Genomic DNA, 26,547 nt, shown 5'->3' on the forward strand with positions numbered 1-26,547 from the left:
CCAACTCAATGGAAGGAAAAATCTAATTGGATATAAAAATCATCAGAGATAATGGCCTGCTCCACACTTTGTTATCTTGGAATCAAAAGTCATGTCATGTTTCCATTTATGATGGTGCAATGTAAATTAGAATAGAACCTTTTTGGAATGGAAGTAACTTTAATGTCCTTTTCTTCTGAGAGCCTTTATAAATAGTATGCGACTTGGCTCTGGTTGTGTCATAGGAATAAATCTGTGGGATGGGAGCAACTGCTATGGAGGTGATTTTCTCAACTTCCAATGTAATACATTGCTGTTATAATGTGTATCAGTTCACTGCAACAGTTAAAATGTGGATGCAAAATGGGCTTTTAAATTTGCAACAGATCTCTCTGATTCCAGGGAGGAGGCTCAACGAATGTGGCAGAAACGAGAAGAAGAGTGGGAAAGAGAGAGGCAAGCGAGAATGCGTTTAATGCAGGAGGTATGGAGGTCACATTCGTTACTTGACTTTGCAAAGATTAATTGTTTGAAAATGTCAGATTATTGCCTTAATAGATATTGGCTCAGCTATTCGGATTACCATTGGAACAGATTCGTCTGCGTTCCTCTTAAAATTACTCACTCACCGGTCGGCCAAGATTCCGAGTCTTAGCTCTCCTGACTGTATCCATCAGAGGAAACCACAGAAAAATCTATTCAGCACAGGAGTGGGGTTGCAGACCAAGAAACCCCACTTTTTGCAACAATTGTTGCCATGGTGTAGGAGTTAAAGGTCTGAAAGACACTTTGACAGTGAATGAGAAAGGAAGTGGTGTCAATTCCTGTAGGCTTGGGGTGGGATTTCGTACCAAGCTGGGGTTTGGCTGGAATGAGGATGGGTAGTGTCAGGTTGAATGGAATAATGCTGGGTTTGGGGGGTTGATTCCATCAGGGGTAGGGGATAGATTCAGCCAGCCTCAGAAGTTAGTATGGTGTTGATGTACATTCCACCTTGCATTTTTGAATGTGGTCCTCTGAATCAGGCATATTATTTAAAAATATTAAATTCTCCAGAACAAATGATCGGTTCTGATGAGTTTGCTAAGTGTCTTTTGATCAATACTCCAGGGCAGTTGGTGAGACAAACTGCATATCTGGCATAACAGCTTTTCACAACAAGCCAGATACTGACCAAACCCAACCAGCCTGTGCTTGTGAAACTTACATTGGTACTCCGCTTCAGAGAGCATTTACTAGATGATCCTGTGTGTGCAGAATTATGCTGACAACCAATTTTAGAATGTCAGTTGGACTCGCATCGTGGTGCACATGGGTCTCCTGAAAGCTACACATATGAATGCACAGGGCACATATTTTTGCTAATCATCCTGTTATAACACATCTGGAACAGGTGAGACTTGAACCTGGGTCTCCTTGTTCAGGTGTAGGGATGTTGCCATTGTGTCACAAGTGGGTACCTCCTTATTTTTCTAATCAGTCTATGTACAGATGTTATTACACACCTCTGGATTAGGTGGGATGAGGGTCCATTTTCGTTTTTTTTTGCAGACAGAATATGTACATGAACTGAGATAGTAGGAACTGCTGATGCTCGAGAATCTGAGATAACAAGCTGTAGAGCCGGATGAATACAGCAGGCCGAGCAGGAAAGTTGAGGTTTCGGGCCTGAACCCTCCTTCATCCAGCTCTACACCTTGTTATCTTTTATACATGAACTGCACCTGTTTCAGTTCTACAAAATACGTGACAGCCATTTTACGGGTTAATTTCTCAAATCAATGTCCTCGTCAATCAGAGTCAACCTGCTTGATTGAAAACGTAAACCCTGGCAATTAACTGTCAATCATAATCAACCAGCGCATTCTCCAGTGGCTTGTCAACCAATCAGCATTCTCTTGTCGTGCAGTGTAACTGTTGGTTTTCCTCTTAAATTGATATTCTTGTGAATTGCTCTGATGAGTGTAAGATGAAAATCTTTGATAAAATGTCTTTTTTTTAGTAATACACTAGTTCTGTACAACAAACTGCACTTACTACCCCAACAGCATCCACATCCAAAGGATCATTAGCCACCATTTCTGCCACCTCCTGCAAGATTTTACCACCAGGCTATTATTCTCCTCTCCTCCCTTGCCAGCCTTTGGCAGGGACTGTTCCCTCTACATTCTTGAATTTGTTGTTTGAACCCAGGCCTCTTGGCTCTGAGGTAGGGACACTACCACTGCACCACTACAGATCATGATTTATATCCTTTATCCCAACAATGGTTGGGAAAGAATATGTACTGGATAAACAAAATCCTGAAAACCTCAAGTCTAAATCATAAACTGGAAAGTTCTGACAGCTTTTTGTTTTGTTGCAATGAGAAGGTGTTGTTGTCTGTAGAGTGACAGTCGGCACAGTGGCTCAGTGGTTAGCATTGCAGCCTCACAGCGCTGGGGACCTAGCCTCGGGCTTCTGTCCGTGCAGAATTTGCATGTTCTCCCCGTGTCTGCGTGGGTTTCCTCCCACAGTCCAAAGATGTGCAGGCTAGGTGGATCGGCCATGCTAAATTGCCCGCAGTGTTCAGGGGTGTGCGGGTTATAGGGGAATGGGTCTGGGTGGGATGCTCCAAGGGGCGGTGTGGACTTGTTGGGCCGAAGGACCTGTTTCCACACTGTAGGGAATCTAATCTAATCTAATCTACGTTGTCCTGGTGCATTCCTCCTCCACTCCAAACACCCTCCCACAGTCCCAGGGAAACTTCCTATGCAGTTGTAGAAGGTGTAAATCTGCCCATTTATTTCCTCCCTCCTCACTGTCCAAGGACCCAGACATGCCTTTCAAGTGAAGTAGTGATGTACCTACATTTCACTCAATCCAGTCTACAGTTTTCATCGCTCACGATGTGGTCTCCTCTACAATGGGAAGAAGAAGTGCATACTGTGTGATCGCTTTGCAGGACACCTATGTTCTGTTGATAAAAATGACCCTGAACTTCAGATTGTCTGCCACTTTGATCTGCTATTCTGTTCCTTGCCAACATCTCTGTCTTGGGCTTGCTGCAGTGCTCCAGCAAAGCTTCATGCAAGGGGAACCTGTAGCCTTCAGGATTGAATATAGAGTTCAGTAATTTTAGGGTCTGAGCACCTTCTTCCATATCCTCCCATCCCCCATCGCCACACAGCAGGCCTTGACATCATATGGGCTGCCACCACAATCAACCCACTGCCAACTACTAATGGTGCCTATTAGCAACTGTTGATTCTCCCAGGCTGATCTTTACTGTTTTCTTTGCCTGTCGAATTATTATTCTCTCTCTGGCCCCATCACTACCTATCGTTTACTCTTCCTCCCTTCCCCACCCCAACTTCAGTATACCACCCTTTTCCTCACTACTCTCAGTTCTGACCCAAAACATTAACCCTGCTTTCTATCCACAGATGCTGCCTGACCTGCTGAGTTTCTGTTTGTGTTTCAAGTTCATAGGTGGTGATGACCTGTGTATCTGTTTCTCCTGTCCTTCTAGATGGTAGGTCACAGGTTTGGAAGATACTTTGAGGATGTCTAAGACAGACTCTTGAGACAAAATCCACAGTTGACTGCTCGCTGAGCTGGCTTGTTCTCGCTCATGGACAAGAACAAGTCAGCTCGGCAAGCAAGTCACAACCTCACCCATAACATGAGCTACAGATCCTTATCAAAACTTTGAACTTTTCCATTTGCCTGAAGTTGTTTGAAAGATTACTAGATGTTAGTCAAAACTACAGCTCAGCTGGCATCTGTAGACTCTTTCTTTATAGTCGTCCTTGAGACTGTTCCTACATGTGCTATTTCTCCTTGGCATGTTGGCTTGAAAATTCTTTAGGAGCTGTCATGATTTTTGATGTTACTTTTCCAGGAGATTAATGGAACCCTTGAAGAAACTGTGTAGATGGCTGGAAATAATCAGACATGTTTACTAATGATGCAAAATAAGGATGAGCCAAAATTTCCCAGAGTTTGTAGGGAACTAGATAGTATTAGATGGTAAAATTGCTCAGAGAGTTCATAGAGTAACTGGTGTGAGAAGAGGAAGAAATCTCACATGCGTAATGAGGTTAGGCTTAAGATATAAATTGTCCAGATGGATTAAAATAGGCATTACCTGACCTTAAAGCCTAAATTGGACAGTTTACAAAGAGTATTTAATATGAATATCTCTTTAGGTACTTGTAGGACGACAGCAGCAAGTCCTGGAAAGGCTTGACATGAATCGACGTGCTCAGGAGGAATCGGTTCAGCGTCGCGAAGATCTGATCCGGGAGCTAGAGGAACTGAAAGAAACGACAAAGCGTGAGAAGGAGGAAGAGGAGGAACTGAAAACTGCCCGCAAGCAGGAACTTGCAGCACAGGTTTGATGTTAAAATCTATTAATTAACAAGGATTAATCATCTGAGTGTGGTCCTGATGAATGTTCTTTGGCGATTAATTATTTAAGTGAGCCAGTGTATAGGGTGTATTGATCCTTGGAGATACTGAGAACACCATGCACCAAAGATTGTTTAGATGGTCAGTGAAATTAGTTGATTTTTGTCACATTCATGCTAAGTTTGGCTTTGGTGTGTGAACCAGGGAAACACACTGTGGTGCAAATGACAGTGAAATGTAGGTTCTCTCCTGTGTTTCTTTACACAATGAGTTGGTGGAACAATCAGGAGAAGCCAAAGCTCGCAGAAAGAAAATAAAAATATGCAGTAAATTTCCATTGCCTACCTTCCTCCCACCTTTTAGCATCTTCAGGAGAATGGGAAATCAGGGTGGACATATAGTCAATGATCAATGAGGGTACTCTAATGTGACAATAGCAAGTCCTACAGGTCTATTTTAATTCCACTGAGATCTTGTAATCTCTGTTGTAATCTGTGCAAAGCTCTTTCTTGCTGTTGATAAATAATGAACAAAGGTACGGGACAACATAGGACTGGCTTGGGGACCGCTTTGCAGAACACCTATGCTCGGTTCGCACTAAACAACTGCACCTCCCAGTCACAAACCATTTCAACCACCCCTCCCATTCCTCAGACGACATGTCCATCCTGAGCCTCCTGCAGTGCCACAATGATGCTACCTGAAAGTTGCAGGAACAGCAACTCATATTCCGCCTGGGAACCCTGCAGCCTAATGGTATCAATGTGGACTTCACAAGCTTCAAAATCTCCCCTCCCCCTACCGCATGCCAAAATCAGCCCAGCTTGTCTCCACCTCTCTAACCTGTCCTTTCTCCCACCTATCCACTCCTCCCACCTCCAGCCGCACCTCCATCTCCTACCTACTAACCTCATCCCACCCCCTTGACCTGTCTGTCCTCCCTGGACTGACCTATCTCCTCCCTACCTCCCCATCTACACTCACCTTTAGTGGTTCCATTCCCACCTCTTTGACCGGTCTCTCGTCTCCACCTATCTTCTCTTCTATCTATCTTCTATCCACCTCCCCCTCTCTCCCTATTTATTTCAGAACCCCCTTCCCCTCGTCTATTTCTGAAGGAGGGTCTAGGCCCAAAACATCAGCTTTTCTGATCCTCTGCTGCTTGGCCTGCTGTGTTCATCCAGTTCTACACCTTGTTATCTCTTATAGGACTGGTAAATGCAGTTTTTAATAACCGCTTCTTTAATTTTTATCATAGGTTGAAGAGCGGAGGAGGCAGGAGTTGGAAGAGCTACAACGCCAACAGGAGGAGAAAAATGATGAAAGGCTTGTAGAAAGACAAGAAGAAGAAATGTTTCAACATGAGGCCAAGCTGATGAGGCAGAGAGGATATGAGCCAAAGGTAACTATACACAATTATAATGGATGCCCGGAGCACTGCAGTGGCTGAGTTGGCAAAATGCTATCTAATGTGGTGCTGATGCTCTAAGCTAAGCCGTCTTTTAAAGAAAAGTAGAAACCTGATTTTTATTGCTCTTGTTCTTTATTTTATTAGATGTTCCACCGACCAAGAATAGCCTGGACATAGCTCAGAAGCTGAGATATACAAGAATGGCTTGTGAAAATAGAGTCTTGCCTTGGAATGGATTGAGTATCTGAACCAAATCCTTGATACTTGATTCTATTACTATAACCAGATAGAGCAAGTTTTCATTCCCTTTGTGATCGATTTGGTTGTAGATAATTTGCACTTAGGAAAAGGAGAAGCTCAACTCAGATTTAGACTGGAGTTCATGTAAACCACAGAGCTGATTAAACGTCTAAGGATCTCGCTTGCTCTATGGCCTGTGATTATACACATTAAATATAAATGGTTCACGGGACTTCGTGCTTGCTCATTTCCAGGAGGATAGTTTGTTCTCTAGTGGGTGTTTGAGTGATTTGTTCACATATTTGTGTTATTCTGCTGTCTAGAATCTAGAAATAATCCTCAATCCCTTTAATCTGCATTCTGATTCACTGTGTATTCCAACAGTTTTGCAGCAAGTAAATAAAGTTGTGTCCCACATCACAAGTAAGAGTCATGTCGATAGATCATCTCAAGGACTTAATATGTTAATCGCAAAATTGGTTAATGGACTCTTAACCAGGGAGCCCCAGTCTTGACTAATATTTGCACCAGGGTGAAATGAGAAGCCTAAAATTTTCAAACTTTGTCCAATTCATCCAGTAAATAAGTGAAAAAGAAGGATCACAGAAGAATAAAGAACTCTCTATGTGTTTCAAGTGCACTTCATCCAATGTTGACCAAGCAACACGATTCATCATGTGGAACTGAGGCACAATTCAACAGGAAGTAATGTGCGTGAAAATTTGACCAGTAGGTAGATATGAAACTTTGAGGTCGGGCAGCTGAGAAAACATTACCAGATAGTAAAATCTTCAATACGTAAAGCTCCCTGATCCTTTTATGTATGCAGCACTTTGTTCATTTTTGCAAGACTATCCTAATGTTGTTCGTTGTTTATGGCTGCAATAAGCTGTTTAACACCAAATTCAAATGGCCAGTTATGTAGGGCCAAAAGATTTCATTACATTGTCTTAAATTTGAAGGCTTTTAATTCTTGTTGAAAGTATGCACATGAGCTTTACATTAGCAGTCTGGGTACGCTGGAGCACTGTTGACGTCAGTTTGATATCCCAATTGCCTTCAGTTTCTCACTCACTTCCCAGAATAGGGATTAATGTTGTTATACAGCAACAGTTTTATTTTTGAGCTGGGTGAGCACATTAGTTATCAGGTGACAAGATTTTTGCTTTGTTTTATGTGACCCTGATTCTACTCTCCCAGCTGTTCCCTCACCTTTTTTAATGTGGAAGGGAAGAGAAAAACAATTGGAGAGATTGAGGAGTGGGTTTGGAGGACTAGGAAAGGAGATAATCAGGGATTGCAAGAGATGGAAGATTGACGTGAGTACTGTGAAATAGGAATGAATTGGGAGGCTAAGTATCGAGGGAGAAAGTTCAGACTTGGTGAGTCAACGTGGTTTAACAAAATTTAATATAGTTGGAAATTTCAGAACAAGAATAGTAAGCTTGTTGGTAGATATCTAAATATTGATGCAAAATATTAATATTTCTAATTTAATGATCTAGGGGACACAGCTGATTCTAGATAACATTCCTCAATGTAAGGTTAGTGATAATGTTTTTATGAATTTTAAGCTTTTTAGTTTACTTAGTCAAGCTCTAAGTCTTCAAAAAGTAAGTGACCACATTTCAGTAGAGCCAGTATCCTCATCTGGAATTTCCTGCTGTGCTGTTTAATCCCTCAAATTAAAGACTATCAAACTGAAACTGTTTAACGTTATTCATCCAGTCAATATCTATACATTGACTATCACACAAACTTTGCTCTGAATATTTTTAAAATGATTTCTGACTTTCAGTAAGCAGCTTCTGACCATTCCTGTGTGTAAGAAGGTAGAAATACTACGCTATCAACCGTCCATTCCAGCACAAGGCTGCTCCATTGTAATACATTGCTAAATAATTTGCCAGTTAAAACTGGGGAGGTAAGATGTTGACTGGATAGGTCACAGTTGTAGGTTAACTGGTCACTTTTGTCATAGGAATACATCAAAGGCCCGGAGTGAAACAGGGATCAAAAGTGCAGATGTTAGTTGAATTTTAATGTTGCCCATGTGAACAGCTCCATGTTATTACTGAAAAGAGACAAGTTACTGAAACTGTTTGTCTTGATCTGAACAGGACAATGCCAAACATTCAAATGATCACAGCAATTTATACTATAGAAGAACGACTGCTTGGCACGTTGATTCTGATTGACTGAAGTGTTGTGAAGTATCAATTTAGATTAAAGTAGCTGCTTTGCAGTTGAAGGTAGGATAGATTTCATTTGGCATGAATCCTTTCAACATGGAAAGGGCATTTGGGTCATGCCTCTGGAAATATCTTGGAATCTTGCTTCAGCACACTTTCACAGGCAAAATGCAACACTAGAAAAAGATTTTAAATCTTTTGCTGAGTCAGAATTTAAAATAAACCAGAACTGATGCAGAAATTAAACAAATCTTTCAGAAAATAGAGCAACTTGAGGCTTTGAGGTCTTAGCTCTTTGTAAATAGCAATGTGAGACTTAAGTGTTAGTTGAATCTTGTTACAAAAATGTTCCCATCGCTCAGTCTATCCACTTGGTGTTGATGGAACTAATGTGTGTGAAAGGTGACTTTACTTAATTAGAAACAGTGACTGTTACTAGCCATTTATTTAATACAAGACTCGAGTATTTTATAACCATTTAAATTTCAGACTGTTAAAACCTTTAAAAGCTCTTCTAGTGTAACCATTCAACTGATTAATTGCCAATTCACTTGTACTCTTGATGGGTCTGAAATCGAGCCTGGGAAGCCAACAAGTGTCTCTTTACTTGCTTTGACTGAATTATTGATGTTTGTAATATAGCATTTAAGTTTATTAAAAGCTTCCAGCTCTTGTTTTCTATGCTTTGTACTTGCAACATTTCATTTTAGGGCAATGATCATGAAACAGAAAAGCGATTACAATTTGAAGCTGTGAATGTTATTTATATTTTAGCTATTTTATGAATAAAAGCACTGGTGTGAAGTAGTTTAATGTACTTTTTTGCCACATCTTTTTCCCTGTCCCATTTATTTGTGCTGATTCATTATGTCTCAGGCTTAGAATATTTCGCCAAACCGGATAGTGTACCTCTACTCTGATTGATTAATATTTGCAGGAGGATTTCCAGCAGATAGAAGTCAGGCAATCCACCCCTCAAAGGTTGTTCTTCCCAGTCTCAAGGTTGGGTGTTGCGTACCCAGTGCCACCCTAACTCTGAAGAATCATCATACTGGACTCTATGTTAATTCTCTTTCTCTGTCCATAGATACTACCAGAGCTGCTGGGCTTCACCAGCACTTCATTTTTCTACGATCTGCTGGAGATCGGTTAACAACCAAATCAGAAACCCTTCTTAACTGTATAACTCAATAACATCTTGCATTTTATGTAGTGTGGAAAAATACCTAAGATGCCTCAGACGTCCATCAAATCAATAATGCAGGTCACGTAAATGTGATATTAGGAGTAGTGAATAAAATCTTTGTTGCAGGTGTCAGCTTTAAGGAGAATCAAAGGAAATATGTACAAGTTAAGCAAGGGAATTCTGGAGCCTAAATGGGAGTTTGAACGATCACTGAAGAATACACAAACAGAATCAGTCAAATGCCAAGTTCCGGGGTAGTTAGAGCTTAAAAAGGTTATGATAGGGGTGGGTAGGAATAAAAGACCTTGAAGGGATTGAAAATTCTACTCCACATGCTTTTATTTCAAAACAGAATGGACTATAAAAGTCTTGTTAAAACTATACAAGGTACTAGTTAGGGGCTTTTGTGGCACAGTGCTAGTATCCCTGTCTCTCTGTCAGAAGGCCTAAGTTCAAGTCCCACTTGCTCTATTGTGTATCATTAACACATCTGAACAAGTTGATTAACTCATGCCTTGCAGATAATTTTAGACTGTGAACAAAAACGATGTTGCTGGAAAAGCTCAGCAGGTCTGGTAGCATTTGTGAAGGAAAAGACAGTGTTAACATTTCCGGTCCAGTGACCCTTCCCTCGGAACAGTTGAGGAAGGGTCAGTGGATCCGAAGTGTTAACACTGTCTTTTCCTTGACAAATGCGGCCAGACCAGCTGAGCTTTTCCAGCAACTTTATTTTTGTTCCTGATTTACGACATGCTGCAACAGCACAGAACTATGCCAAAAAGAAGAATACCTCTTCCAGGTATTCAAAGATAATGGATATCCAACAAACTGGGTCAGAAGATGCCTACACAAACAACACCAGGACGATACTACACGCCCTGACATACTTATCATGCTACATTACATCAGGAACACCGGAACTAACCACAAGAGTGCAATGAGCGGTGAGCATCAGAGTGGCACATAAACCCACATCAACCCTACAACAACTGCTCACTTGAACCAAAGACCCACCATGGACAGGGCCAATGTCATCTAACAGATTCCCTGAAGAGACCGTGACAAACATTACATCGGACAAACAGGAAGGAAACTAACAACAAGGGTACATGAACACCAACTGGCTACAAAAAGACAGGACCAATACTCTCTCATCTCTACTCACATCAATAAGGAGAATGACCAATTTGACTGGGACAACACCAAGATCCTGGGATAAGCAAAACAGAGACAGGCACAAGAATTCCTATAAGCCTGGTAATCCACGAAGAAAGCCATCAACAAATATAGTACTCGACCCCGTATACACTGCACTATGAAGGAAAACTGGAAGTAAGGTAATCCAGCTCAATGGACTCCAGAGTTAAAAATACCAGGCAGGAAAACACAACGGCGCTTCATCGGAGGCTGCACTGAGGATGTTACCCAGTGGGGGTAATGAAATGTCTGCGGAACAACAAACCAGTTTGGTGAGCCAACCAACCTCAACACCCACAACCCAAGCTACAAATCTACTCCAAAATCACCGGAGTTCTTTGGAGGGGTCAAGTACCCTTTTGGAATTGTTAATAGTAGACAACAATCCATTTAAAGGATGGACAGATCTGTGGTGCTTATCGACATGACAAATCATGTAGGTCTCCTACTGTTTAAATTTTGATGAAGCAAACGGTTTGCTGTCTCACAGGTGAAAAGAAAAGCTGAGATGCTTCCAATTTCAATCGTTGTTTATTGACACAAGCCTGAGAACTTAGGCCATACTTTATAGAAAAATCCAGGGCAGGTGATAAGGTGACAGTGATAACCAATGATCTCTCCCATACCAACACTGCTTCCTCCTTCAGCCCAAGTCTCTTTAGAGTCATAGAGGTGTTCAATATGGAAACAGACCCTTCAGTCCAACTCATCCTTGCCAACCAGATATTTTAAATAAGTCGTCCCATGTGCCAGCATTTATCTCATGTCCTTTGAAAACCTTCCTACCCATATCAATCCACATGCCTTTTAAAATCACGTAACTGTACCAGTCTGCACCACTTCCTCTGGCAGCTCAATCCCCAGACATACACACCACCCTCTGCTTGGAAAAAAGGTTGCCCCTTAGGTCCCTTTTAAATCTTTCCCCTCTCACTTCTGGGGAAAAGACTTTGAGTGTTTGCCCTCTCAACACCCCTCCTGGTTCTATAAGGTCACCTCTCAGCCTCCACCAGACTAGGGAAAATAGCCCAGCCTATTCATCCTCTCTGTAGCTCAAACCCTCCAGTCCTGGCGACATCCTTGTAGATCTTTTCTGGCCCTTTCAAACATCCTTCCTGTAGAGAAAGACTAGAACTGCATGCAATATTCCAAAAGTGGCCTAACCAATGTCCTGAACAGCTGCAAAATGATATTCCAACTCCTATCCTCAATACACTGACCGATAAAAGCAAGTATACCAAACACCACTTTCACTATCCTATCTACCTGCAACTTCACTTTCAAGGAACTATGAACATGCACTCCAGGGCCTTTCCAATAAGTGTGTAAATCAGGAACAAAAAAAACATAAGTTGCTCAAAAAGCTCAGCAGATCTGGCAGCATCTGTGAAGACAAAAAAAAAGTCAGAGTTAACATTTTGGATCCAGTGACCCTTCCTCTGAAGTGTTCCAAGGGTCACTGGACCTGAAAGGTTAACTGATTTTTTTTGTCTTCACAGATGCTGCCAGATCTGCTAAGCTTTTCAAGCAACTTCTGTTTTTTTGTTCCTGATTTTCAGCATCCGCAGTTTTTTTTTTAAAGTGTGTAAGTCCTGCACGTATCTGCCTTTCCAAAATGCAGCACCTCACATTTATCTAAATTAACCTGCATCTACCACCCAGCTTTTCATAATCAGTTAATTAGCAGACCTTCAGCTTCCAGCCCCCATTAATGCATCCCCTTAATCTAGGTTTGATAGTGAAACTCTGTCTATGATGGCAACTGGATTCAATTCCCAGTTGAGACTGGGTTTCCAACATTCTGTGTTTGAAGCAGCAGCAGTTAGGTGGCTTTCACTTCATTATAAACCTACACAAAATGTTGTGTAGAATATGGTGACATGATCACTTGGTTGTTTCAAATGTTACAGCTAAGATCAAAGAATCTTGTGACATGATAGACAATGGCCATGACATTAAGCTTTTGTATAATCTACAACCTGCAAATAGACAGCAGAGTATACACTGTGTGGCCCACACTGCACATACAAATAGAGACACTGCAACAAATACAGCTGTCATCCAGTTGTTGCTTTGCAGTAAGTTTGGAATGTAATTGAAGCGTTATGTGAAAGGAGAGGGTACTCAGTTCATGAAACCTGATAATTCATGATTGAGGCGTGTGGCCTTTATAAGTTCTACCTCTTATAGCAAGTTTTTGGTTGTCTGACCTGACCCAATACACGTCATTTTGTTTTAGTTTTCCTATCACTCACTCCTGAATTTTTATTTAAACAATAAAGATATATAATAAAAGTTGTTATACTTCTGAATTTTTCATATTTAAATAAACAATTCTATCATGAGCAGTGACATGGCCTTTTGCAAGGTTCATCAAGTGTCTGAAGAACAGGAATACAGGAAGAAAACAGAATCTGGATGTTGTATGTACATATAATGTATTTATTAAATCTGAGTAAACACATTACAAACTGTACACAGTTCCATGCTTAGCTGGTTTCAACATACCCATTAGCTGCTGAAAGTAACAAATATTACACAGCAAGAGCCACATGACAAAGGTATGGAGGGATTCACTCATTCTGAGAAGAGAAAAGTGAAAACAAAAATTACATACCTGCTTCAAAGGCTGCAAGTTTTTGGAACAGAGAAAACAGACATACACTGGAACTAAGATAACAAGGTGCAGAGCTGGATGAACAAAGCAGGCCAAGCAGCAGAGGAGCAGGCAAGCTGATGTTTCGGGTCTAGACCCTTCTTCATAAATCTGGAACTAATCTGTTAAATTCCATCCTAGGACTACATTGGTGCCTAAATTTCATGCTGTAGTCTGTAATGCCAATGCCCGTAGAGTCATTTTTAAGGAATATTTAATTCATATTGCAAAACAGTACCACAAAATCCACCCTTGCCCGAAAATAATCTCTCCATTTTTCATGTTCAAAATAAAAAGGTCCTGAGTACAACCTGCATAAATATACTTAACTGTTTGCCTCAGTCACAAACATTAACCCATTTACATCATCTTACTGACATCTTCATTCACCCACTTAAATCCTAACTGCAAGTTCATTAACTCTGCCATCATGTTCCTTTACATGTGACCATAATGACCTGAGAACACTCCTTCCCCAACACAGCTGCTAACAATGATACTTGCGAGTTGCTGGCAAGAAGTGCACTTCGAGACTGGTCCTGCCAGTTCAAATCCACGCCATATTTTGCATTGAATCTGCATCATGACTAATGCAATCAATACAAAGTTGACTGGGATGCCCAGTTTAACCATTTCAAAATCACTTGCACAAAAATTTGGTGACTTCCCAATTCCCACATTTCTTAATTCACTTACCATCAAAAGGATTTCGAAGCCACAGCTGCATAAATCCAAATTAGGTGCTAGTCTCAATCGCTGTAGGTTCCAAAGGTTGAAACCCCACATGCTTTATGAACAGTATATAGTATGTCTGTCTGAGATGCAATTTTACAGAAATCAGGTTTTCACATTCAAGAATTTAATCTGAAAAGTACATAGACTAAGTTTCACTACAGTTCTGCTAACCGAGTTTAGTCAACATTAGAAATTTACCGACCAAAAATAAATGAATGACCTTCTGTAAAATTAACTAACCAAAAAATGCTGTCCGAATGACAGGTGTGGTATCAACAATAAAATAGCTTCTGCGCACACAAGCAAAACACAAAAGATGTAAAATATCTTCCACGGAAAGAGTATAATCAATAGTAAAGGATTGGCCAGATATTGCATAAATACATACCGTCAGTCATGTAAGTCACAAGCTGTAATATTACAAAGTACAATTTACACAAAACAACAATGAATATGGCTTTTAGGTTATATGCACTTTAACCAATTTGATTTACCGATTCACACAGCTGCTCATTTAAAAAGTTGTGCATATGGCTGAATGAAGGAATATGTTTAAAATTACTCATGTAAAAAAGCATTCATTAGCAAATATTTAAGCTATTCTAATGCTCTTTTGAAACTCTTAAGAAACCAAAATACTTATCGAAAAGTATGCTGGTATAACGTAATGTCAGTGATAACAGAGCTCAGTTTGCTGACCAAACAAAAAAAGTGAGAATTAAAAAAAAATAGATACAGCCTAAATGCTAACCTGTTTTACAAACAGTCCATAATTCATTGAATGGCCTGCTTCTGTTTGCACCAATCAGCTCATCAAATCAACACTAGATTTACCAATTAGTCCCATTGCTTGGCTCTTTCTCCACAGTCCTACAGTCCACCTCTCCACTTTACATAACAGTCTTGCTTTAAATTCTTTCACTGGATTAAAAACAGTGCGCTCAGCAATCCTTTATAGTCTTTTGGTTTCAGCTAAAATCTTTGTCAATTTGATAATCCTAGGTAGTTGTACCACAAATAGCAGCCTGGTGCGTAACATGTAGATTTTAACCCACTCTTGTATCCCTCTCCTTACAATCCAAGACTTTCTAAACCCAAATTTGATAGTGCTTTCCAATATACATTTATTTTTGTGATCCACTATCATACCCACTTCAATTTTAGTTTACTTCCCTTACTATGGACTTTGCACCATAATCAAACCTGCTTGGTAATTAAAATCTTATTTATAGCTTTGGTGAATACAAAATTTTCCACCTCCCATCCCAATGCAGCAACTTTAAATATTTACCCTTACTTTGCATCATGTATGAAATATGTTGGTCTGTAATGTGGAAGAAATGCAATTTAAGTTTCTATACATTTCTACTGTTACCAATATACTTCAGTTATATTCACAATACTAACCAACTGTAATCAGGCTTATACAAACTCCCAGAAAGCAATATATTGCCAGTAGGTGTTGATGTCAAACAACGAAAATAGCACCCCGAGAAACGAGCCTAACTCTGCTGCCAACATACAGGCAGAAGGAAGGTTATTTTAATATCCAAAAATGGTAAATAAGATTATTAAAAAGCATGCAAACATAATACTGACAGAAAGCCCAGACCAATTCTGGTACATATCCATAACAATTTTCTTCCTTATAAAAAAAATTCTGCAATTTAAAAAAAGGAAAAAGCTGTAATCAGTTGCTATTTTCTTTTGTTGTTATTGTAACAAGTTGTTTCGCTGCCTTGGCAATATCATATGCACACTGGATCACTTGCTGTGTAATTAGTTGAATGTCGGTTGTAGGACTGGGTTCCATCGGCAGTGCTTTCTTGCATTCTGACTGCAGTCTGTATGCACTCGAAGTTAATAGCCTCAATGAGGCTCGAACCATCTCTGAACGAGGCTTCTGCACAATAAGAGATAAATAACATTCTTCATTTATCCCCCCAACACAAATAAACTGTTGATGTAATCAACAGAACAACTTTCACATTGTTTTTAATGTCCTGATAAGATGGTTGAAAGAAAAGTCCAGCAAAATATTGGAACATATAAGAGCTTTAACTTTATGCATATCAGCCCATCTGACTAAAAATTAACCACCATAATTTCCACACCAAGGTAGTCAATGATGTTTTGTTGGAACAGGAAAACAAACCGTTATTAGGTTTTATGGATGCACAGAGGCAAAGTGAAGACGAGATTGGAGGGAGGGTCAGACTTCGTTCAAGTTAGTATACCATAATTGCTGTTCACAATGCAAGTCTCCTCTATTGTGGGGAAACAAAATGCAGATGGTTTGATTCCTTTGCTTTCCTTTCAATTTGCAAGCATAACCTACAGCTTCCCATTGTTTGGAATTTTAGCTGGCTTTCCCACTCTGACTCAGACATCAGTCCTCAGCCTCTAAAACTGTCCTAATGAGCATCAATACAAGTTCAGTGGATAACATAACCTCTGACAGATTGCAGACTTAGATGTCACTGGCTAGATCAGCATCTACTGCCCATTCCTAAAAAAAAAAGTGATGGTGAGCTGCCTTTTTGAACCTTTGCAGTCCATGGGGTTATAGACACCCATAATGATGTTAAGGAATTCCAGATTTTAACCCAGTGACAGCAAAAAAATAGCAAAATAGTTCTGAGTCAGGAAGGTATGTAGCTCGGAAGGGAATTTGGAAGTGGAGGTGTTCCTATTGCGTCTCTTGTCCTCCTTCATCTTGGTGGCAGAGATCAAGGATTTGGAATGTGTTCTCAGAAGAGTCTTGGAGAGTTGCTGCAGGGCATTTTATAGATGGTATACACTGCTGTGTGTGTCCTGGCAATGAGGGAGTAAATGCTGAAGGTGGTGGATGAATGCCAAACAGGCTACTTTGTCCTGGATGGTGTAAAGATTCTTTGGTGCTGCTGGAAATGTGCTCTTCCAGGCAAGTGAAGGGTACTCCATCACACTCGTGACCTGTGCTCTGTTACACGGAGGACAAACAGTGGGGAGACTGTAGGAGAGTTAACTGCCACAGAATTCCTAGCCTTTGACCTGCACTTGAAGCCACAGCATTCATCTGGCTGGTCTGGTGGTGTTTCTGGTCAATGGAAGCCCACTACATCCGCTGCCGACCCGCCCACAATGTTGATAGTGAGGGGTTTAATAATGATAATGCTATTGAATATCAAGGGGTGTTAGTCAGATTCTCTCTTGCTGGAGATGGCAATTACCTGGCATGTGTGTGAAATGAATGTTACTTGCCACTTGTCAACCCAGGCCTGGATGTTGTCCAGGTCTTGTTGCATATGGAGAGGGACTGCTTCAGTATTTAAAAGTATTGTAAATAATGTTGAACATTGTACAGTGAACATGCCCACTTCTGACCTCACAATGGAGAGCAGGTCATTGATGTAGCTATTGGAGATGGTTAAAACCTAGGACACCACTCTGAGGGACTCCTATAATGATATCATGAACAGGGATGACTGGTCTCCGACAGCCTATGTCATTTTTCTTTTGCATTAGGAAAGCTCCAAACTATGGATAATTTTCTCAGATTCCCAATTATTCCAGTTTTGCTCATCCTCTTTGATGCCATTCACAGTCACTCTTATCTGTTTCTCCTTCTATGTAGGTTGCTGGACCAAAGCATTTTCATTAATTTGCTTTTATGCAGAATTCACATTCTCCTGAACAAAATGTGAATATGCTGGTGTTGGGCTGAGGTGGACAAAGTCTGAAGTCAGATGACACCAGGTTATAATCCAATGGGTTTATTTGAAAATCAAACTTTTGGAGCGTTGTCCCTTCGTTAGGTGAATCCTCTAAACAAGACATCCCATTAACTTCAATCCACAGGGCAAGTTGGCTATATTATTGGTAAGAATCAGTTCCAAACACACAGACTACTAGAATAGCACTAAGTTTCAAACCGCTTTCCAGTCAGGACCACCTTATCCATTAAAGCACTGACTTGCAGGATGTATCTGGTGTCAAATGGGAACTGTATCAACTCCTAGCTGTAGATTTGCCACTCCATGTTTGATACCTGTCATACTGGCTGGTCCATCATTAAAGGTAATAATTGGGTAATTTATAGACCCTCCCAACTTTGTATTAGACCAACCCATTTGACACAAGGAAGTTGCCTTAGTTCATTATTTTCATTGTTTGATGTACGTTGTCAAATCACTCAAACATTAAATTGTGCTTTCTCTAGGACACACTAGATTCCACACACAGAGCACCCTATAACATCATAAAAGGAATGGAATGAGTTATCTTTCAGATTTTTCACTTTCTAGTCTTCACTAGACTCATGCTACCCCCCTCTTCTTTGCAGTTGTTTCCAACCTGAGCTAACTACTTCTAACCTCACACCAGCTGCTGTACGTACTTGAAGTTTTTAGTTATCAGATTTAGTGGACAAGCTATTAATCAAACATTTTGATTGTATTTTTTTCATTTTGGACAAATTTACACAGTTTCACACAAACTTGACATCAGTGGAAGAACAAGATTTTGGTTTCAAGGAAGCTAAAATAAACTTTAAAAGCTTACCTTTGGGAAAAGCGCTGCCATCTCAGCTACAGCAACATGTATCCTTTCTGAGCAGGGCATAAAGCTAATGGATGAAACAGCAAAATGGCAACATGTACGTGGAAAATGGGAAGAAAATCATTAATTATTCAATTAATATACTGGTGTATGATCAAAATTAAAGCAATATTCAGACAAATCTACACTAATAGCATAAAACACTGCACAAATTAATCCAAAAATTGAGGTGAGACATGCAACGCCAATGATTCTTTATGGCAGGTTGCCCAATCTGGCCCTCAAGCATTCACACTGGGATCCAGAAAGCCCATGTGACACAGGTTTACTTGTACTTAAATTTCTTAATATCTGGTCTGTACTGATTGAATTTTATATATCCAGAGGTTTCAAATTGGTTGCTTTAGTGCCATTTCCTCACTGGAAGATAATTTTAAATAGTAGGACTTAAGGAAACACAGATTTCAATTTGTGGTGAAGGTTCAACAATATTTCCAGCCGAATAGCAGGCAAAAGCAGAAGATTTAGACATTCCTACTGTGTTACATATTTAATGAAATTGTGGTAATGGCCTCCGTACTAATATTCACTTTCTAAATAGGATGAACATTCACGTACTTTTCAATTTCTTCTCCAATAATATCAATGGATTCTGATAGTTTTGTGACTAAATGACTGTGTGACATTTCACTGTGAAGAGCCAAGTTGGATACACCAACCCATGTAGAGTGGTTGATCTAACCGAACATCCTTACATGTTCCTTGATAAGGGTTCTAAGTTGCCATCCATTTGGTCAGTTTTATTTTTGTACATTGGGCAAGGATAGAATCAGGTATGATTCAGAGTCCCTTTGCTCATCTTCCTAGAATCATATTAAAAATAACCAGTTCTTCGTCAAGCATATTCCAGAAAAGCAGGCTGTCATATGAAAATGCACAAGCGTATCAATGCATTGCTTTGCTATCAGATTTTTCCCTTCTTTATACTTCTTCCGAGGAGAATAGGAATTACCAAGATTTAAAACTTATTGAAAAAATACCAAAAGGCATTTTAAAGAGGGACAGGTTTTTCTTAAATGAAGTATTAACAACAGTTTATTCAGTAAAGCGACATTAGGTTGCACACTAAACTCAAATTGAAAAAGTCAATCTTTTATCACAAACATTTTCAACCAAACTAAAAATTAAGATAAATGACTGGTCTACAAGAATTGGTACAGGGTGATCTAAAATCAGTAAAGAACAAAATAAATAAGTAATTCATACCTCAACTTCCCAGTCCCTATTTGTAACATGACAGACTTGGTATTCAGATTAATTGCAAGGATTAATGAAGGGTTTAAGAGAAACTTTAGTGTAAAACATTTGCAATATCCTGATTTTGACCCACTAAACTCTCCCTTTTTTCAAATTAATTTCTTAAATTACCATCTTCATCCAAACTCAATCTTTAAACTCAATTTATGCAATATAAAGATCAGATCAGACAGCAGAAGACTTGTTTCCAAGCATGTTTCACTCAGTGAGAGAAATCTGACTCGACACAAGCCACCGACTGGAGTAAATCTTTACTGTCATGCTACTAGATACTCTCCAAAAAGAGAAACTAACCATGTTTACATCTAGCTGTTCAAATAAATCTTTGAGTATGGGTGCTTTTTGAATTCAAAACCCAACGTTGTGTTGGTAATAATGCAGAAAGTCAAAGCTTAGAAAATGCTAGGAGGCATATTTAGGATTGACAAGAGTTAAACACATTGTAAATCTATTTAAGTACATCTAATTGGTTATTTTAAAAACAACTGGGCATGGATTCCTTCAGACACTTTTCTTTAAAAATCCTATTTTTTCAATATAAACACATCATGCCTTTGAGTTCCATCAACTGCACAACACTGCTCCCATATCGCCAGCCATTCATCATGTGCAAGTAGTACTGGAAGTTCTTGGACCATCAGGGCACAACATTGATCAGTTTCTTGTCTAACATTCAATATACAAAGTTTCCAGCAAGATCTCAGAAATCTTGTTGATATTCCCACCTTACCCTAATTTTGTGAGAACAAAGTTAGTTGAAGAACTCCTATTGTTGTTATAGCTGAGATAAGATAACAAAACACAGGAGATCTGATCGAGGATCTTCTAACTCTGTATGGTTTAATACTTTACCAGACGATTCATTTACTTATTAGGCTAACAGGGGGGTACACACCTTTAAATCCAAACAAGTTACATTGACTACCTAGAAAGTAGGCAAAGTCATATTTTTCAGAGGTCACTGCAATAATTAAAGGATGTGCATATCTATTTGGGAAGGTTTTGGAATCTGACGTCCAGACAGTGCCAACGCTTAAAAAAAGGTACACTCCATCACAAAATGTGGAAATAAATCACTTTGATTGATGGTAACTAGACAGAAAAAGGTGTTCAAGTAAAAGTTTTCCCACCTCTATTGAGATATCTCATACAAGTGACCATATTTGACTCAGACTGTAAGCAGACATCACAGCTAAATTCCATCTTGTCACCTGACAATAACAAGTACACTTCCTAGAGACCGCTGTATGCAATCAGGGTGAAAAACACTGCCGATTTTGGTTTCTTCCTTATTGAAAGGCCTGGAGCCCATTTTATATAGGGTGAGCCAAGTCAGAACAGACCAGAGAACTAGCTCTGAAATTTTCTTGTTTTATTGCTCAGTTATACACTACACACTGCACTTATGAACTGAGTGGAAAGCTGCAACCAAACAGACTCTCTTTGTAGCCATTATAATGTACACAGCTTGGCATTTTAATAGAGTCAACTCATTATGCAAATCAAATAGGGATGAATTGTTTTATTATGATCAGCATCCACACATCATTTTTGTTGCAGCCAATTTATTTCAGTTTCTTTCCACTAGGCTCATTACTTTCGTTAACAAACCACAATGACAATCATGCAGGGAAGAAGAGAAAAGATGGAGTGCCTGGGAGGCAGAGACAGAGGTCAGAGTACCAGGTGGTAGGGTCAGGCTGCTGCTGCAGGGTCAGAGGCTGAAGGGAAGTTTTGTCGGCCCGCAGAACCAATGTACTGAAACAGCCAAGGCTGTGCCTGAATTTGCGCAGGCTCTCCCGTTCAATCTGTCTGCTGGAATGAAGGGAAACAGGGGGATTGGAAGCAAAAGGGGAAGAGAAAGGGGAAGAAGAAGAAAGAAGTGATTGTACAAATGAAATCAAATTACACGTGGAATGAAAGCAAAATGAAAGACTTCAAGTGAAAACCCAATGTGGAAAGTCGCAGACAATGGAACACAGACCAGTCTAATAAACCCAATTTACCCAGACACACATTGAAAAACTTAGGTGATAGATTCAGACCCACTTTGTAAAATGTTTCTAAAATAGCTTTAATAACGAGAGAGAGTCGTGAATGTGAACTCCTGAAACAACTATAAAAGACGCTGATGGAACAAGACACATCTGTGCCTCATGTCAACATATACAGACTTAAAAACATTGAATCAGCAATCTTCATTTTCTGAAAAAGGGTCTAGGCCCAGAACGTCAGCCTTCCTGCTCCTCTGATGCTGCTTGGCCTGCTGCGTTCATCCAGCTCTACACCTTGTTATCTCAGTTTCTCCAGCATCCGCAGTTCCTACTATCTCTGATGGGCTAGAGTGTTAGTTTATACATGTTTAGTGCCAAAAATTGATGATCACATGCTTAGGTGAAGCTAATAATCTGTTCAACTACCAGAGAAATATTATGCAGATGCTAGAAGTTTTAAATAAATACAGCAAGTGCTACAAGAACTCTGACAGACTCTGTAGACAGAAAGAGTTGATGTTTCAAGACATATAAATGTTCTTTGGGAAGAGTCATATCAAACTTGAAGTGTTATCTCTAACAGCTTATATTTTTATTATATGTTTATTCTAATACCAGTTTAGTTCCCTCAGGCTAGGTTCGGTAGGTTCTGAAGCCATTATTCCCCAATATCATGAACACTACATTTTTTTGATGATTTAATACATAAACAAATTGTGTTCTTGTTGTAAAAACCACATAGATGTGAACAATCTTGGGTTTGTATCCCACTTAAATGATCTTAACTTGGGAATAACGTAGAAACAGCTACACAGTTAACCAGTGGGTTGGGAAGAATAGAATAATAAAAGCCACACAGCTTGCCTAATGACATGGCATGATTATTTTGTGACTAGATGAACATCCAAGGAGATCTAGGCCAATTCTTCTGTACAGTCAATTCCCTCTCCTGTTAAGTATCCAGTGATCTCTGGTAAGAGTATGTGCACTGGGCTGCACCCAGCTTGAGAAACAGAGGCTTAACTTCACAGCAATTCACTTTCAAGATTGATATGTAAATTACAGTTATTTAGATGAGGTACTAGAAATAATTTGTGAAAGCACAATCTAACCAGGAGTCCATTCTCAGCAATGAAGCTAGGAGCAGTAAACAGGTACCCAGTTGTGTTGGAACTGCTAGTGGAGAGCCAGCATTTTGTACATTCAAGCTGATGTCCAAGTTCAGGGAGAAATATTCAAAAACCAAAATAAAAGATCAAGGAGCAAAGCCCATAATGTGACAACATTTCAGAAGAAAAACACACAATGAATATTCATTTGGGTAAAGTCCTGGGGTAGTCAAATCTGTAGAACTCTTTATGAGAGAGTGTTACTGCGGCTGAGATAGATTTTTAAACCAGTAAGGAAAAGTCAAGAAGGGGGCTTTGAGGATTATCAGATCAGCCATGATCTCATTGAATGGCAGACCAGTCTCGACAGGCTGATTGGCCCACTTATGTTCCTTTGTCTTATGATCATCAGTACTGGTAAAACTTTTCATGTCAACCAGCACCTCAGGTGAAGAAGGGAGGAGAAAATTAAGGGGGTTTAATTCTTTTATTGAGCTGGATGATTTTAAAGAGTAATGATGACAATAGCTCCTTAATACTATCTTAAGGCAACTATTAAATCACAAAACACAGTGGCATTACTGGGCTGAAACTTGGATATTGTGTGCACACAAGCAAAACTAATTCCACTTTTCTCAATGATATACATAGGAAATACATAAATTACAGACAAAATCCTAAAGGGTTAGGTGACATTAATTTAAGCTATTACATAAATGCAATGATTTGTTGATTGTTTTAGTGATAGTACAAAACAATTTGAAACTGAATGAAGGGTCTAGGCCCGAAACATCAGCTTTCCTGCTCCTAAGATGCTGCTTGGCCTGCTGTGTTCATCCAGCTCTACACCTTGTTATCTTGGATTCTCCAGCACCTGCGGTTCCTATTATCTCTGGTCCCATCTCCACCACCTTTGGGTTGTTGCCCACAAAATCCTTGCCTGAAACTCTATTTGAATTTCGGCAATCAAATTTCTCTCCTTGAAAAAGATCCAAAGGACCCAAGTAAATTCTCAGACAACATTGCCAGTTTGTTGTATTCCTCAGGAGATAACGGGGACTGCAGATGCTGGAGAATCCAAGATAGCAAAGTGTGAAGCCGGATGAACACAGCAGGCCAAGCAGCATCTCAGGAGCACAAAAGCTGATGTTTCAGGCCTAGACCCTTCATCAGAAAAGGGGGATGCGGAGAGGGTTCTGAAATGAATAGGAAGAGAGGGGGAGGCGGATCGAAGATGGATAGAGGAGAAGATAGGTGGAGAGGAGAGTATAGGTGGGGAGGGGATAGGTCAGTCCGGGGAGGACGGACAGGTCAAGGAGGTGGGATGAGTTTGGTAGGTGGGAAATGGAGGTGCGGCTTGAGGTGGGAGGGGGGGATAGGTGAGAGGAAGAACAGGTTAGGGAGGTGGGGACGAGCTGGCCTGGTTTTGTGGTGCAGTGGGGGAGGGAGAAGAGATTTTGAAGCTTGTGAGTCCACATTGATACCATTGCGCTGCAGGGTTCCCAAGCAGGATATGAGTTGCTGTTCCTGCAACCTTTGGGTGGCATCATTATGGCACTGCAGGAGGCCCATGATGGACATGTTGTCTGAGGAATGGGAGGGGGTTAAAATGGTTCACGACTGGGAGGTGCAGTTGTTTACTGCGAGCGGAGGTGTTCTGCAGAGCAGTCCCCAAGCCTCTGCTTGGTTTCCCAATGTACAGCAAGCCAGACCGGGTGCAGTGTATACAGTATACTACAGTGGTAGCTGTGCGGGTGAACATCTGCTTAAGGTGGAAAGTCATCTTGGGGCCTGGGATGGCTGTGAGGGAGGAGGTGTGGGGGCGAGCGTAGCACTTCCTGTGGTTGCAGGGGAAGGTGCTGGGTGTGGTGGGGTTGGAAGAGAGTGTGGAGTGGACAAGGGAGTCATGGAAAGAGTGGTCTCTCCGGAAGGCAGAGAAGGATGGGGATGGAAAAATGCCTTTGGTGGTGGGGTCGGACTGTAAATGCCCGAAGTGTCGGAGGATGCTGCGTTGTATCCAGGAGGATGGTGGGGTGGTGTGTGAGGACGAGGGGGATTCTCTTAAGGCACCTGCATTCCTCATGCAGATGGCCTTAAGGCCCTCCGCTTCTTCCTGTCCCGCAGGCCTGAGCAGTCCCCCTCCACCGACACCCTCATCTGCCTAGCCGAGCCCGTCCTCACCCTCAACAACTTCTCTTTCGATTCCTCCCACTTCCTACAGACAAAGGGGATGGCCATGGGTACCCGCATGGGCCCAAGTTATGCCTGCCTCTTTGTAGGTTACGTGGAACAGTCCTACTTCCGCACCTACACTGGCCCCAAACCCCACCTCTTCCTCCGTTACATTGATGACTGTATCGGCGCCGCCTCTTGCTCCCAAGAGGAGCTTGAACAGTTCATCCACTTCAACACCTTCCACCCCAACCTCAAGTTCACCTGAGCCATCTCCAACACATTCCTCACCTTCCTGGACCTCTGTCTCCATCTCAGGCAACCAGCTAGAAACTGATGGCCACCTCAAGTCCACCGACTCCCACAGCTACCTAGAATACACCTCCTCCCACCCACACCCCCTGCAAAAATTCCATCCCCTATTCCCAACTCCTTCGACTCTGCAGCATCTGCTCCCAGGATGAGACATTCCACTCCCGCACATCCCAGATGGCCGCATTCTTCAAGGACCACAACGTCCCCCCCGCAGTGGTCAAAAACGCCCTTGACTGGGTCTCCCGCATTTCCTGCAACACATCCCTCACATCCCGCCCCTGCCATAACTGCCCTAAGAGAATCCGCCTCATCCTCACATACCACCCCACCAACCTCCGGATACAGCACAGCATCCTCCGACACTTCCAGCATCTACAATCCACCCCCACCTAAGACATTTTTCCATCCCCACCCGTGTCTGCCTTCCGGAGAGACCACTCTCTCCAATGACTCCCTTGTTCGCTCCACACTCCCCTCCAACCCCACCACACCCAGCACCTTCCCCTGCAACCACAGGAAGTGCTACACTTGCCCCCACACCACCTCCCTCACCCCCATCCCAGGCCCCAAGATGACTTTCCATATTAAGTAGATGTTCACCTGCTCATCTGCCAATGTAGTATACTGTATCCATTGGATCCGGTGTGGCTTCCTGTACATTGGAGAAACCAAGCGGAGGCTTGGGGACTGCTTTGCAGAACACCTCCGCTCGGTTCACACTAAACAACTGCACCTCCCAGTCGTGAACCATTTTAACTCCCCCTCCCATTCCTCAGACGACTTGTCCATCATGGGCCTCCTGCAGTGCCACAATGATGCCATCCAAAGTTTGCAGGAACAGCAACTCATTCTGCTTGGGAACCCTGCAGCCCAAATAGTATCAATGTGGACTTCAAGCTTCAAAATCTCTCCCCCTTCCCCACTGCATCCCAAAACCAGGCCAGCTCGTCCCCACCTCCCTAACCTGTTCTTCCTCTCACCTATCCCCACCTCCCACCTCAAGTCGCACCTCCATTTCCGACCTACCAACCTCATCCCGCCTCCTTGACCTTTTTGTCCTCCCTGGACTGACCTATCCCCTCCCCCACCTATACTCTCCTCTATCCATCTTCA

At 41.2% G+C, this 26,547-nt stretch overlaps 2 protein-coding genes across 13 annotated transcripts in view; one reads left to right on the forward strand and one right to left on the reverse strand.

Annotated features, from left to right (window-relative positions):
- The window catches only part of tchp (trichoplein, keratin filament binding), a 525,906-nt gene extending 516,888 nt beyond the window's left edge, over positions 1 to 9,018 (forward strand). For all 3 annotated transcript variants that reach the window (XM_059654959.1, XM_059654960.1, XM_048556464.1), the window contains 4 exons: positions 382 to 463; positions 4,170 to 4,355; positions 5,630 to 5,773; positions 5,927 to 9,018. In XM_059654959.1, the coding sequence (XP_059510942.1) occupies positions 382 to 463; positions 4,170 to 4,355; positions 5,630 to 5,773; positions 5,927 to 5,959 (445 nt within the window). In that variant the 3' untranslated portion in view covers positions 5,960 to 9,018. The remainder of the gene's footprint in view (positions 1 to 381; positions 464 to 4,169; positions 4,356 to 5,629; positions 5,774 to 5,926) is intronic.
- Positions 9,019 to 13,016: 3,998 nt separating this feature from the next.
- Positions 13,017 to 26,547, reverse strand: part of git2a (G protein-coupled receptor kinase interacting ArfGAP 2a) — an 81,459-nt gene continuing 67,928 nt past the window's right edge. For 5 of the 10 annotated variants that reach the window (XM_048556486.2, XM_059654965.1, XM_048556485.2 and 2 more), the window contains 3 exons: positions 21,528 to 21,659; positions 18,531 to 18,594; positions 13,017 to 15,891 (listed from right to left, as the gene is read on the reverse strand). In XM_048556486.2, the coding sequence (XP_048412443.1) occupies positions 15,679 to 15,891; positions 18,531 to 18,594; positions 21,528 to 21,659 (409 nt within the window). In that variant the 3' untranslated portion in view covers positions 13,017 to 15,678. Of the gene's footprint in view, positions 15,892 to 18,530; positions 18,595 to 21,498; positions 21,660 to 26,547 lie in introns of all 10 variants that reach the window. The other 5 variants (XM_048556496.2, XM_048556492.2, XM_048556489.2 and 2 more) reach the window with 3 other exon arrangements.

This window comes from Stegostoma tigrinum, chromosome 26 (genome assembly GCF_030684315.1).
Source record: "Stegostoma tigrinum isolate sSteTig4 chromosome 26, sSteTig4.hap1, whole genome shotgun sequence".
In the NCBI taxonomy this organism is placed as follows: Eukaryota; Metazoa; Chordata; class Chondrichthyes; order Orectolobiformes; family Stegostomatidae; genus Stegostoma; species Stegostoma tigrinum.